The sequence below is a fragment of the Aedes albopictus genome, chromosome 2 (assembly GCF_035046485.1).
Source record: "Aedes albopictus strain Foshan chromosome 2, AalbF5, whole genome shotgun sequence".
Lineage (NCBI taxonomy): Eukaryota > Metazoa > Arthropoda > Insecta > Diptera > Culicidae > Aedes > Aedes albopictus.
In genome coordinates, this window is record NC_085137.1 from 331,566,779 (window position 1) to 331,581,681 (window position 14,903).

General features: G+C 36.4%; 1 protein-coding gene across 1 annotated transcript; it reads left to right on the top strand.

The window, feature by feature from the left end:
• The first annotated feature begins 2,379 nt into the window (after nucleotides 1–2,379).
• LOC109426302 (rutC family protein UK114) lies at nucleotides 2,380–3,372 on the top strand. The gene is made up of 3 exons (XM_019701762.3): nucleotides 2,380–2,599; nucleotides 2,899–3,128; nucleotides 3,195–3,372. Exons 1-3 carry the CDS (start codon nucleotides 2,535–2,537, stop codon nucleotides 3,311–3,313), a joined length of 414 nt encoding a protein of 137 aa, XP_019557307.3. The 5' UTR covers nucleotides 2,380–2,534; the 3' UTR covers nucleotides 3,314–3,372.
• Nucleotides 3,373–14,903: the final 11,531 nt, after the last annotated feature.

The following is a 14,903-nucleotide window of genomic DNA, read 5'->3' on the forward strand; positions in this document are numbered from 1 at the left end:
GAGGAACAATACGCGTTGTTATATATTTTTGGGATATTATGGGCTCCTTACTGTTATGAAGCTTAGTTGATAAGAACAACCACTGCAACTTTCAGGAGACTTACTGTGCATGATAGATTACAATTCGATACAAGCTTTTAATGAAAGAAGTTACCGTTACACCCATAGACTTTAAGATCTAAACTCAAGAACAGTTTGGAAGACCTAGGATATTCCGACTGATCTGATATTGTCTTTTAATCTTTCAGAAGACTAACTGGACATGATAGATTACAAATCGTAACTTTGTATAATATAAGGAAAGAAGTTATCGTTACACCCGTAGACGACTCAGCTAACACAAAGTCCTATAGGATGTTGAATAGGATGCCATATGCCTGCTTCCATTGACTGCGTGTAAAGTGTGCGTATATCGTCTCCACTTTTGCATCCTATCCAACATCATAAACGATCTTGTGTTGACTGAGGACCACCAAAACTACAGAAAAACGTAGAAAAATTTCCAGAATAACGCTTGGAAAAAGTCCGGCTTCAGAGGGTTAAGTATTTAATGGTTTTTCGTTTTTTAAGGTTCAAGGGATTCCTTCAAACATTGTTTCATGTATTTTTTCTTCATAAAATTCCGCTACCTTTTAGAAAAACCTGTGCAAATTACTCCAAGAGTTCCTCCATAAATTCCTTGAGAAATTTCTTCAGCGATTCCAGCAGAAATTTCTACAAAGGTTCTTTTTGAAGATGCTCCACTGCGTTTCCATCACAAAAAATTTCTGGGATTCCTTTAGAGATTTTTCCATAGATTTGCCAGCAGATCTTCCTGAGATTTCACAAAATGTCCAGTAAACTCTTTGAAGGATTTTTTTGAATCCTTGAACTCCAGAAGATACCTGTGGAGGTTTCAGAAAATGTTCTGTAGATACCCCAACGCTTCTAAGAATATCTTGTACAATTTTTCAAGATATGAGTGAAAATCCTGCTGATTTTTTTTTGAAAACCATAGTCTTGGAGTAGTTCTTGAAGGAATCACTAAGACAATTTCTGAAGGAAAATTATTGTTTGAAGGAAACTTTTAAGGAGAAACTGAAGAATCTTCTGCAGGTACACCTAAAATTGTATCTTGAAAAAATCTGGAAGCAGTGCAAAGAATCAAGATATGGAAAGCTCCTGAACGATCACCTGTTAAATGTTTTAAAGAACTCCTGAAGAAAGATCCGAATATATTCTAAAATGTAATTATGAAGCAGTTCTCGGAGGAACTTGTTAGGAGAAATTTCTGAGAAACTTCTAAATGAATCTCTGAGAATTTTCTGGATGAATTTCTGAAGAAATACCAAAGCATAGTTTGTGGAGGAATTTTAGAAGAAATGGCTGAGGGAATCTCTGGAATAATTCTGGATGGTATCCCATGAGTATAAATGGAGTAATACCAAAACGAAATTCAGGAGAAATTCCAACAAAAATTTCTGAATGAATTCCTGAAAAAAAATCGGAAGGCATCCATAGAGGAATTTGAGTAGGAATCTCTCAAAGAATCTGCGAAGAAAGACCGTCAGAAATTTCTGGAGAAATTCCTGCTAGAATTTCTGGATAAAATCCTGCAAGAAACTGTAAAGAAATGTTTACCGAAACGGTACTTTTTAAGGAACATGTCTAAGAACACCTGGAGGTATTCTTTAGGAAACCCCTGAAGGAATTTTTAAAAGATTTCATTAAGAAATTTCAAGAAAAAATCCTGGAGAATTAACTATTTTAGTAAATTTGCTGGAGCAAATTTTAAGAAAATCTCTTAAAGATGTTCCAATTACTTTTCGGGGTTGAAGGTGTGAAAGATACTGGAATTACACACTTGTGTGTCATGCCTCGAGCATGTGTGCTTGTCAACATTGTCTTTGCTTCATTCGTACCCTAACTAGCTACTAGAGATTTAGTACAATGTAGCATGCCTGTGAGTTACAGTGGAATTAAAATGTTCTTATGGTAGATACGCTGATGACAAGCAATTCAGAAAGGAAAATCAGGCATGGCATCTTGAACAATCTGGTTGAGGCCCATGCCTATAGTTCTAGCTGTACCTTGCTTTAATAATTAATTCATTTAACAAACTTTTCCAACGTCGATGTTTCTTAAATTAAGACTTTTGAGTTGTAGGTCTACATTCTTATTCCTCAATTGAAAATTTACTCAAAGTTTTAGAAAGTTAAATTGCGTTTGCAGTCAAATAGGAAAAAGCTAACTCATTCTGATTTGCGTATTTTTACTTTTTGAAAAAAAAAAAAATACTTTGGAATACCAATAATCGTTAACCATTGTAATTGTGATCACAAGCAAATACCATCAACCGAATTCTCATATCCAGCCGAACTCTTAAATATGAGCGAACCACAACAGTGCTCAAATCAAAGCGATAACAGCCCAACAACCGAAGCAGAGAGGCAATCAGTCGAGTGTTAACGCTTCCAGTGAGCAGACTGCGCTGATCGATTGGTTGGAGTTTCTTTTCGAAGTGAGGTGAACAAAAAATATTCGTAGAAATAAGAATGTCGTTTGTCATCCGCAAAATCATCTCGACCGGCAAGTGTCCGAAGCCATTGGCCCCCTACAGGTACATACGTCATGATGTGTTATATAATAGAAGAAACTGTATTAACTATATGTGATAATTGGATGCCCGGTGAATATGTTGTTTGATCACGGCATGTGATATTTATTCGGAGTATACGAAAGAGAAGAATACGAAACAAACAAAAAGAAGATAATATGATAACAAATGCTTGAGAGCGACTTGAGGCACTGAATTATAAGAAGTATTAATGAAAATATTATAAATTTGAACACGATTTTTTTAATTTAAAATTGCACTAATTTTCAATAAATCTGATAAAAAATTTCATAAACTTTCAGCCAAGCGGTAGTCGCCGATCGAACCGTGTACTGCTCGGGAGTGATCGGCATCGAACTAGATGAGCCCAAGCTGGTGACCGGTGGTGCCGCCGTTCAAACAGCCAAAGCGCTGGAGCATCTCACCAATCTACTGGCGGCGGCTGGGTCCGGCATCGATAAGGTCGTGAAGACAACCGTCCTGCTAGCCGACATGGAAGATTACGCAGCCGTGAATGAGGAATACAAACGAGGTAGGGTGTGAATTTAGCGCTACGCGATCATTTAGAGTCAAACTAATCGGAATGGGTTATTTTCAGTTTTTGGAAGCAACTTCCCGGCGAGAACGTGCTACGCGGTGTCGAAACTTCCTCTGGGTGCTGCTGTTGAGATTGAAGCCGTGGGAATCGTCGGAGAGGTTAAAAATGAAACTAGTTGAACAGGATATTGTTAAAAATCGATATTTTACTCAATATATTGAAAACCTAATTAATCCAACTAGCGGTGATGGTGCATTTCTGATGCCTTCGAAAAACCATTTCAACCAAACTCAAGTGAAAAAATGACGAACATCACACTATTATTCGTTTACCAATAGTTATGTTTGCAACGAGTTGCAAAATGAAGATTTTTACAGCACCAGTTGTACATTTATCCAACGGGGCTTGCCGAGTTGAATAATTATGACGAGTTCTTTAAATGCAACGAGTCGCAAAAAAATGTTTTTGCAACGACAAAAATATTCACCGGGATATGATTATTTCCTTCAATACCATCTTGCTTCCCGGTGCACCGCGGTGGTTGAATAGGAACGTCTACGTGTTCCATCATGCTAGATACGAAATTTTGATCAAGCAAGCCGTCCCGAGCAGGAGAAAATAGCTGAGGAATACCAAACTCAGGTATGGAAAACCGAATACCTACAACCTGAATGAGGTTTTAAGAGGCCCTGCATAAGAGGTAAAATACCTAAAATAATAACTGGTTTATTTCTGCGCCTAACACGTGAATATTAACATCAGGTAATACCTGAATAATAATCGGTATTTTTTCCATACAAATAGCAAATTTTCCATAATTGGATAATACCTCAAGCAGTCCCCAACACCATATCAATAACTCGTTGAGGTATTATATCAATACCTACAAAATACCAAAATAAGTTATTTCCAATACCTGGATAACTGACCAATACCTAGCCTTGGTATGATACCTGACTTTGGTATGCTCCTGTTAATTGTCAGTTATTTATTCCTGCTCGGGGTGCTATAACCGTCACAATTTTCAAGCTCTTATAGCGGTAACCAAGGTGGGAACCCGAGTTGTTGATCAAACAATTGTATTATAATTTATAATGCAATCGAAATGAGTTGCATTATGAATAATAATGCAATTGTTTGGTACTGTGCAGAAAAGTAGGCTGTTTCGGTACCGAGTCCCCAAGCAACACACATGTTATAATAGAGTTACGACAGCGCAAGTTTGGGTTGTATGGAAGTTTATTTTACGTAATTCTAACATTGTGTTGAAATAACGTAAAATAAACTTCTATACAACCAAAACTTGCGCTGTCGTAACTTTTATATAACATGTGTGTTACTTGGGTCGCCAAAACACATTTTCCATGGCACATACCGTTTAATCATTTTCTGTTTTGTGTGATGTTTTATCAAATCATTCAAGGCACCTCAAATTTATCCGTACGAAAAGACGCTCGAAATGATAGAAGTTACTACGATTTCATCGATTGATACAGTAAAACATTAGGCTAATTCTACTGCTGTATAAGTGTAAGATCCGATTAAATTATTTGTTCAATGCAAGATTGCCGTTGAAAAGTTTTTGAAACGCATTCGACTTTCTAGAACTTTATTATTTTTTGCTTAATTCCTGCAGCATTGCACTAAGGGCCAGGATCGCAATCTAGTGGGACAAAATTAATTACTCCGAAACGAAGCATTTCTGGCACATGGTATCTTCAACAAAGTTTTTGTAAGGATCAGGGGCATTAATTGCCAAGAAATAAGTAGTTCGCCACTTATACGCAAAGGTGGCGCCACCATATATCTTTTGGGTTTTAAGTTTTAGAAACTACAGTATCGGACAATAAAAATGCACCAAAGCCGTTTTCCCATACAAACTAGTCAACTTTAGATTGTCATATCTTAGTTATTTCTCAACCAATTGTTTTCAGTTTTTTTGTGACGAACTACAAAACATTTCAATTTTCAAAAACTATAGAAAATGTACAGTGATAACTATTGTTACAAAAGTTACAGTTATGTCATATCATTATGGTGTCTTTAGCAAATATGTTCCTTGTGTGATGACGAATAAGTTTGCTGAAGATACCAACATGATTTGACTTCAACATTTTTTGCCAGACAATTTTTTGAATTGATTATGTTTGGCTACGCAGTCATTTATTGAATTGTTGATTGTGTCTTCCTCAGGAAGTAAATATTTGTGTCGTTATTTGTCCTATGTTTGGTCTAACTATAACTGTCGGGTTTAGCGGTTTTTGGTACAAAACTTTGAAATTTCTAATTTTTCCCGCACAACTTGTACTGCTCAATGCGCCATCTTGTTAGTTGAGTCTCGGTTAAAATTCAGAAACCGAGATTTCCACAGCCGAGCTTGTAAAATAAAACTAAGTGTGTACAGCTTATTCTGAACATATACTTGTCGAAAAACAAGATAATGTTTTTTTCTTGTCTTGCGACAATTGCACCCATTCAAACTCGCCCCGAATTCATTATTCAGGATTGTCGTGCTTCCTTCAAAGAGCGAATAGCTCACTGGAGGCATTGAACGTGTCCGTGTCCTGTCGGCATTCGCCGGGTGTTGCACATCACTTGTTCATAAATTTCAAATCGGCGTATGATACAATCGATCGAGAACAGCTATGGCAGATTATGCACGAATACGGATTCCCGGATAAACTGATACGATTAATCAAGGAGACGATGGATCGAGTGTTGTGCATATTTCGAGTATCAGGGACACTCTCGAGTCCCTTCGAATCTCGCAGAGGGTTACGGCAAGGTGATGGTCTTTCGTGTTTGCTGTTCAACATTGTGTTAGAGGGTGTAATAAGGAGAGCGGGGATAATCACGAGTGGGACGATTCTCACGAAGTCCGTTCAGCTGCTTGGTTTCGCTGATGATATTGATATTATAGCTCGTAAATTTGAGATGATGGAGGAAACTTACATCCGACTAAAAAGTAAAGCCAGGCGAATCGGATTAGTCATTAATGTGTCGAAGACAAAGTACATGATGACAAAGGGCTCCAGGGAGGAATCAGCGCGCCCGTCACCCCGAATTTATATCGACGGTGATGAAATCGAGGCGGTTGAAGAATTCGTGTACTTGGGCTCACTGGTGACCGCCGACAACGACACCAGCACAGAAATTCATAAAAGCATTGTGGCAGGAAATTGAGCTAACTTTAAACTCCGCAGAACTCTCCGATCGAACCGATGAAGTTCGCCGTCACACGAAGTTAATTATCTACAAAACGCTGATTAGACTGGTAGCCCTCTATGGACACGAAACATGGACCCTACGTGCAGAGGACCAACGCGCCCTTGGAGTTTTCGAACGGAAGGTGTTGCGTACCATCTACGGCAGAGTGCAGATGGAAGACGGGACTTGGAGAAAGCGAATGAACCACGAGCTGCATCAGCTGCTGAGGGAACCAACCATCGTCCATACCGCCAAAATCGGGAGGCTACGGTGGGCGGGTCACGTCATCAGGATGTCGGATAGCAACCCGACTAAAATGGTTCTCGAGAGTCATCCGACCGGTACAAGAAGACGTGGTGCGCACCGAGCTAGGTGGGTCGACCAAGTGGAGAACGATCTGCGGACCCTACGCAGAGTGGAGACAAACAGCCATGAACCGAGTGGAATGGAGACGGCTACTATGTACAGCAGATGCCACCCAGGCCTTAGCCTGATGGACCACCACATAGTTACTTTATCTCATTGGTTCCTTATGCATGTGTAGCAGATCTGTTCATTCTAAAGTAGCAACTACGGGCAGTCAATCAGGCTAAAGTTTATACTGAATGATGACAGTAAGCCAATTGGTGATGATATTTTCTTTATTGATTTGGGCTCCCGGCTTCTTGAGGAGCCTTTTTTGTATCTCTCACGATTGGGTGAATCATGCTTACCATTTATCGCAAATTTTAAATTTCAAATATAATAAAAATGCAAAATAAAATAATATGTGTTGTATGTACAACTGATTATTCATAGAATCTTTAAGGACAGACTTGTTAGAATCCCAAAATGGCCACAACAATGGCCAACTTTGGTACCTACTCACGATTTTGAGGGCACAAATCTCTTTGTAAACAAAACCAGCGCACCTGATCTTCTTATTTTAAGCTAATTACGAGTGAGCAAGAACAGAATAATGAAATGCACTGTTGTGTGAAGCTTGCTTCTTGAGATTTGGGTGTTTGAAGATCTGATGCACTGTTGAAGCGGGATTTCAAGACGTTTGTCCTTAATTGAGTTTATTATAGTTAATTTTGATTTTACCCTTGCTACCACAATACATATCCAACTTTTCCTCAATTTATGTAAATAATTATTTTTTCACAGTCATAACTACCTTATGGCCAATCATAAAACACGTCTACGCAAATTGTTATTCTTATTCTAAAGTCCATAATACTCTGAGATCGTTATTTTTCGTGCTGATTGTCGCTCACATTAGGGGCGCAATATTTACGAATCGTCTACGGAATCGGTAGACCTGGCGCGCATCTCTTTCCTCTTTTGATCAAATAAATTTTCCAGGATATCCTCATCGCTTTCAGAAAATAAATCGAATGAATTGGCCCTGTAGGGAATTTTGCGAAGGATACGTTTGAGCATTTTCCATTTCGCTTTTTGCACCTCGGGTGACTGCTCCGCCAGCACCTCGTCGATGGCTGCTTCTAGATCGAAGTTTTCTTCCAGCTCATCAGACACAATAGCATCATCATCCCCGACCTCCGACTCGTTGTCGTCTGCACCTTCCTCGTCGTGTTCGTCGTCTCCTTCCGAAATGTTCAATTTACTCTCTGATTGCATTTTGTCTTTAAAGTCTTTCAAGTTGAACTTCTTGGGTGGATGTTCAGTTTGTTCCTCCAGCTCTTCATCGCTTTCCTCGTCGTCATCTGCTTCACCTCTCGGATAATCGAATGAACGGAACCGTGTTAGCATTCTTAATTTCGTTACCAGAGGCATTCTATTTAGCAGCATTTCAACGTCTTCGAATCCTTTTAAACTACGTTCACTGGAATTATCCTCATTATCAACCGGAACTGAGCTTTCATCAGGAACTTCATCGTCTTGCGAATTTCCCAAACCTTCATTTCCTTCGGAGTCCACTGGGATATCCAATTCAGCCTCTTGATGAGTTTCGTCGCCTACCTCCACACTTACTAGCCTTTCATGCTCGTTCATTTCCACGACAGTTTTCTCCGGTGTTTGTTGATTGACACTGCTGTCGTCGTCAGTTTTTTCCTCGATGATGCTGAGAGTGGCGGAATTCAGCTTAAAAGAGAAATGATGAATTCGGTTTTGTCGCTGTTGTTCCGCCTCAAACTCTCGGATATCGTCTTCCAACTCGTCCAACAGTGCATCCTGCAAAGCTGTGAAAAGAAGTCAATTAGAGGAAAATTTCATTCAATTAGTTTCAGTGAGACGGAAGCACACCTTCGGTCCCATCCGGTGAAAGCACGCTTGCCTCCCGCTCGAAGGCGTTCGTGATAGTTTCTGGTTGTTGTTGGTCCTGAGGGAGACTATTATCGGTTTCAAAACTGCCATCATTATTGTCGGCATTCTCGATGCTTTCGAAGTTCTCGCTGCTGTTACTACTACATCGTCCGATCCTGTAGGACATAAAAGCAATAAACGTTCCACAAGGCTCAGCAGTTGGGCGAGGAAAATATAATTAAATGATCAATTATTCACAACACCAATTACATAATAGGTAGTGGCCTATACAGATGATAAAGGATGGCGAAGTTTTGAACAATATGAATTAAGGTTCTAAGGCAGGGTTGTAGAATTTTCTGATGATAGTGGCAACATTTTCTACAATATAGGGCACTGCATGAAATTCTCTCCTTCTCTTTCACTCTTACAGAAATCATATAAACAACAAGGCCAAGAAACGTCAAAATCCCATACAAAATGAAAACAATGCAGTGGCCTGTAGTCTGTACATACCTTTAGTTTCTGGCAATTGAGTTGACCACGCTTTAAGAAGATAGTGACCGAACGCTTAATTTTCAATCGGCAGAGAATTAAGGTGAATATATAACGAAGCCACCCCAAGCAGAGGAGAATAGCAAGTTAATAACTACGAAATCACATAACCTGTTTTTATATCTTGTTTTGTTATTATTAAATTACACTGGTCGACAGTAGATCACGCACTTTGACCACTTGATCCATTTCCGAAGGATTTTGGCCCGCTGATTCCGAATCTGACTTCGGAATTGCTGTAACACGTACAGTTTTTGAGAAAAAAAGGGGTTTTATTCACAAAATTTCATATTTTTATAGAAAACAAAATGTTGTCTTAATATTTATAATTTTTTTATCTGCTCATCATAACCAGTATTTAAGTTCAATAGATTTTGATTCACTGATACAGAATCTGACCTAAGAATTTTTGTAAAACGTAATTTTTTTGAGAAAAATTTGGTTTTATTTACAAAATTTCATATTTTTAAAGAAAATATACTATTGTCTTTTTAATTTCAATTTTTTATCTCCTCATTTTAGCCAATATTTATATTTATTAGATTTTCATCCACCGATTTGGTAACTAACCTAAAAATCTCTGTAACACGTGCAGTTTTTGAGAAAAATTGGGTTTTATACACAAAATTTCATATTTTCAAAGAAAATAAAATATTGTCTTTATAATTTTAAAGTTTTTATCTACTCATCTCAATTCATATTTTATATTTAAAAGATTCTATTTCACTTATTCGTATTCTCAACTATAAATTTCTGTAACACGTAAAATTTATGAGAAAAATATTTTATTCACAAAATTTCATATTTTCATGCAAAAACTGTTGTCTTTATAATTTTATTTTTTTTATCTGCTCATCTTAACAAATATTTATGTTTAATGGACTTACATATATTGATTCGAAATCTGACCCAAGAATTTCTTAACCACATACAATTTTTAAGAAAAATAATTGTTGGCGTAAGTAAAAGGAAAACACAGTCTGGGTAGTTGCCAAACTGGGCAGCTTCAAAGTTGCAAATATATTTCGATTAATTCAATAGCATATACAAAAAAAAAATGATCTACTTACATTTCTGAGTAACAACCTAATTAACCTGCGCTACAATGGGGTTTTATTTTTTCTCAAAAAATTCACGGGTTACAGAAATTCTTAGGTCAGTTTCCGAATCATTGGATAAAAATCTATTAAATATTGGTTAAGATGAGGAGATAAAATTTTAAAGACAGTATTTTCTTTTCTCTAAAAAAATGAAATTTTGTGTTTTTTCTTAAAAGCTGTACGTATAACAGACATTCTTAGGTCAGTATATGAAAATCTATTAAATACAAATATTGGTTAAGATGCGCAGATAAAAATATGAAAATTATGAAGACAACAGTTTATTTTCTATGAGAATATGATTTTTTTTTGTATAATTCTATTTTTCTCTAAAATTTTACGTGTTACAGAAATTCTTAGGTCAGATTCTGAATCAGAATATAAAAATCTATTAAATACAAATATTGGTTAAGATGAGCAGATAAAAATATTAAACTTATAAAGACATATGAAAATATGAAATTTTTTGAATAATCCCTACTAAAATTTTACCTGTTACGGAAATTCTTAAGCCACATTCTGAATCAGTAGATCAAAATCTTTTCAATAAAAAAATTGGTTATGATGAGCAGGTGGAAAATTGAAAATTATAAAAACAATATTTTATTTTATATGAAAATATGAAATTTGTGAATAAAACCCTATTATTCTCAAAAATTGTACGTGTTACAGAAATTCTTAGGTCAGATTCCGAATCAGTATATGAAAATCTATTAAAACAAATATAGGTTGAGATGAGCAGATAGAAAAAAAAATAAAATTATAAAGACAGTAGTTTATTTTATATGAAAGTATGAAATTTTGTATTTAAAATTCTATTTTTCTCAAAAATTTTACGTGTTACAGAAATTTTTAGGTCAGATTGCAAATCATAATATGAAAATTTATTTAAAGCCTGTATCCGCAATAATCGGGACACAGAAATACAGCTGTAGCTCTGCAAAAGATACATTAAAATTGACCAAACTTGACCTAATAACATCTTTCAATGTGTTCATTTCACCTACAAAATTTCATGTGAATCGGTGCAGTACTTTTTGTTACATCAATGAAAGAGTAGAAGGTGCGCCATTGAATTTTGTACAGCCCCTAGTTTTGCTTGTCAGCGCTGTAACTTTTGAATTTGACAAAGGAAATGGTTGAAATTTTGAACACAAGCCTCTCAATTTACATGTGTTGCATAGGCAAAATTTCGAAAAAAAATCGATGAACTATCAACAATTCTATAGTCGGAACATGTATTGGGACTGAAAGTGATTTTAGCCTCTCAGGCAGCAATTAATCAGCACCCTTTATTGTTTCTATTGTACTATTGAAAGTACTATACCGATAATCATCAAATTTTGCAGGCATAATATACACATAATCAACTAGCTTCTGTGAAAATTTCATGAAAATTAGCGGAGAGATTCAAAAGTTATGATTAGGCAAATATCGCACATGAAAAATACGAAAAAATTTCACCAACACTCACTCCTATCAACACCAGTAGCTTTCAAACCAATTGATCAAATTTGATTAAAGTTTTCAAGAAAGTGTCTCTATAAGTATCATAACTGCTAACAAAATTTCATAATTATCATCACAGAACTTTGAACTGTAGCTTAAAAGAACCATCTAGTATGCGAAAGAAAATTGATCATGATTGTACAAAATGCTTAAAACCACGTCTGCTTGTTTTTCATCCACAGTTAAAAGTAATGCATCGATTTTTATAAAATTTGGCACAAATAATAAACATACACCAAAGAGTTCTCAGTCAATTATTTGGCCAATTTCACCGATTCATTACAGAACTCTTGACGTACTTCTGTGTCCCGATTATTGCGGATACAGGCTTTAATATAAATATTTGAAAACATGGGCAAATAAAATAATAAAATTATAAATACAATAGTCTATTTTCTATGAAAATATGGAATTTGTGAATAAAACCCAATTTTTCTCAAAAAAAAAAAATACGTGTTACTAAAATTATTAGGTCAGATTCTGACTCAATGGATCAAAATCTATTGAATATGAATATTGGTTATAATGAGCAGATGAAAAATTTGAAATTATAAAGACAATAATAAGTTTTCTCTGAAAATATTAAATTTTGTGAATAATACCCTACTTTCTTAAAAATTTTACGTGTTACAGAAACTCTTAGGCCAGTTTCTGAATCAGTGGATCAAAATCTATTGAATAAAAATATTGGTTATGATGAGCAGATGGAAAATTGAAAAATATAAAAACAATATTTTATTTTATGTGAAAAACTGAAATTTGTGAATAAAACCCTATATTTCTAAAAAAAATTACGTGTTACAGAAATTCATAGGTCAGATTCCGAATCAGTATATGAAAATCTATTAAATACATATATTGGTTGAGATGAGCAGATAAAAAAAATTAAAATTGTAAAGACAGTAGTTTATTTTCTATGAAAATATGAAATTTGTGTTTAAAACCCTATTTTTTCAAAAAAATTACGTGTTACAGAAGTTCTTAGGTCAGATTGCAAATCAGAATATGAAAATCAATTGAATATAAATATTGGTAAAGATGGGCAGATAAAAAAAAAATAAATTTTTAAATACAATAGTCTATTTTCTATGAAAATATGGAATTTGCCAATAAAACCTAATTTTTCTCAAAAAAATTACGTAATACTAAAATTATTAGGTCAGATTCAGACTCAGTGGATCAAAATCTATTCAATATGAATATTGGTTATAATGAGCAGATAAAAAATTTAAAATTTTAAAGACAATGTTAAATTTTCTTTGAAAATATGAAAATTTGTGAATAAAACCCTATTTTTCTCAAAAACTGTACGTGTTACAAGAATTCTGAAGTCAGATTCGGATTCAGCGGGCCAAATTCCACTAGAAATGGAACAAATGGTCAAAGTGCGTGAAAAAAGTTTCAATTTTGTCGACTAGTGTTATCAAGACATAGCATTTCCATAACAAATTTTGTTGGACAACCTCATTTTGTTATAATTAAGCTATTGATATACATTAACTAAATTACATTTAAATAACATGTTTTGTTATTGTTGTACTATTGATCAACTTATCAGCAATAGCACAACAGTAACAACTTTTGAAATCACAGCAACAATTCGACAATTATGACCTGTCCCTTTGTGTTGTTCCATTTTTGTGTTCAGTTAAAGAGGAAATTCCTGAACGACTACTTTTAAGAATTCCTTAAATAATTTTCGGATAACCACTTGGAAGTTCTGGAGGAACCTTTCGATAAATCCCTGGAGAAGTCTTCAAGAGAACTAATGACGCATTTTTCTCAGAAATTCCGAAGTTAATTTTTCTGAGCAAATATTAGGATTCTTGGCAGAATCTTTTGAAAAACTCCTGGAGAATCCTTCGGAAAAACTAATGGTGAAATCCTCAAAGAAATTTTCAGAGAAATCTTAAGATGAACTTCAGGACTAATGATCACAGGAAATTCTGAAGAAACCCTTGAAGGGATTCTATGTAGGATTCTGGAGAAATTTCTAGAGGAGTCTTTGAAAATCCATGAAAGATTCCGTCAAAGAACTCTCGGAGAAATTTCTGGAAGATTTTTGGAGTCATTTATGGAAAAGTTTATGACCAAATCTATCGACAAATTTTTGGAAGAATTTTATGACAAAGTCATTTGATAAACATAAATGGAGTTTTTGACGGAATCCTTAGAGAAATAAATAGAGGAATTTTAGAAAAAAAAATATTGCAAACAACTCTGGTGAAAGTCCTGTAGGACTCATCAGAGGAAGTTTAGGAGAAATTGTTAAGTTACCTTTGAATGTCGAGGAATGAGTTTGCTAACCCCGACATTATCCCGGAAGCTCGAATAGAAAAGCGCATAAACTGAATTCCATTTGTGCTACATTATTTATTGATTCACATCAATCGAATGTGGGTCCCCGTGGACACTCCTAGCTAGGTTCCCTATCTAGTTGCCATTGGCGTTTGATCACTTATGTCTAATTGTGCAGTTGTACTCACGGACCCTCCTTACGACGTCACTGCTTCACCACCTGCGAATTTGCCACCACCACAGCATCAGCCGGTGCCCTGGACGGCCGCAGCTTCTCCCTAAACCGGCTTGATTCTAAGCCACTTTCGCTGGATGGTTCACTCTGTGACGCTCGCTCGCGGAACACCCACGAATGCCTGTGCGGGTACCGCGCACAGCCCTGCTTGGTCGACCCGAGATGTCCTTTGCAGTCCCGCGTAGAACTTGCTCCCAGTCTGAACGTTCCTCTCGCCTTGCTCGCCTTAAGCCACCGTTCCAGAGTGGGATCCGCTCTCTAAGCGCACGACGTTCTTGGCGCCAGCAATACCAAAACGCTGCCGTCACAGCTGGCCGTCTTGTTTGCAGCGATGCACTTTTCTTTGTTGCACGGTTGGGCTGTCTCCGTCGCGCTGCTCCTTGCTCGGCCACTGCAACAAAAAAACCCCTAGTGGGGTTTTAGTGTGCGTGCGTACTGCTACTCCTCCGTGATGTGCCCGAATCCCGATCCAAATGGATGGTTCACCGCCGACAGGCGTGGTGTCGTATAATGTGTTCCTTTGGTATCAATTTAGTCGTCCCCGGTCAGGCAGGATTGCGCCGACGATCGTCCGTTCTAGACGTTTGCAGTCGTCACCCACACTTGGAACTTCGA

Excerpts from the sequence above, each read along its gene's own strand:
- LOC109426302 (XM_019701762.3), top strand. The coding sequence starts at position 2,535 with ATGTCGTTTGTCATCCGCAAAATCATCTCGACCGGCAAGTGTCCGAAG. Across the intron at positions 2,600-2,898 it reads AAGCCATTGGCCCCCTACAG|CCAAGCGGTAGTCGCCGATC; the intron begins GTACATACGTCA and ends ATAAACTTTCAG. Across the intron at positions 3,129-3,194 it reads GAATGAGGAATACAAACGAG|TTTTTGGAAGCAACTTCCCG; the intron begins GTAGGGTGTGAA and ends GGTTATTTTCAG.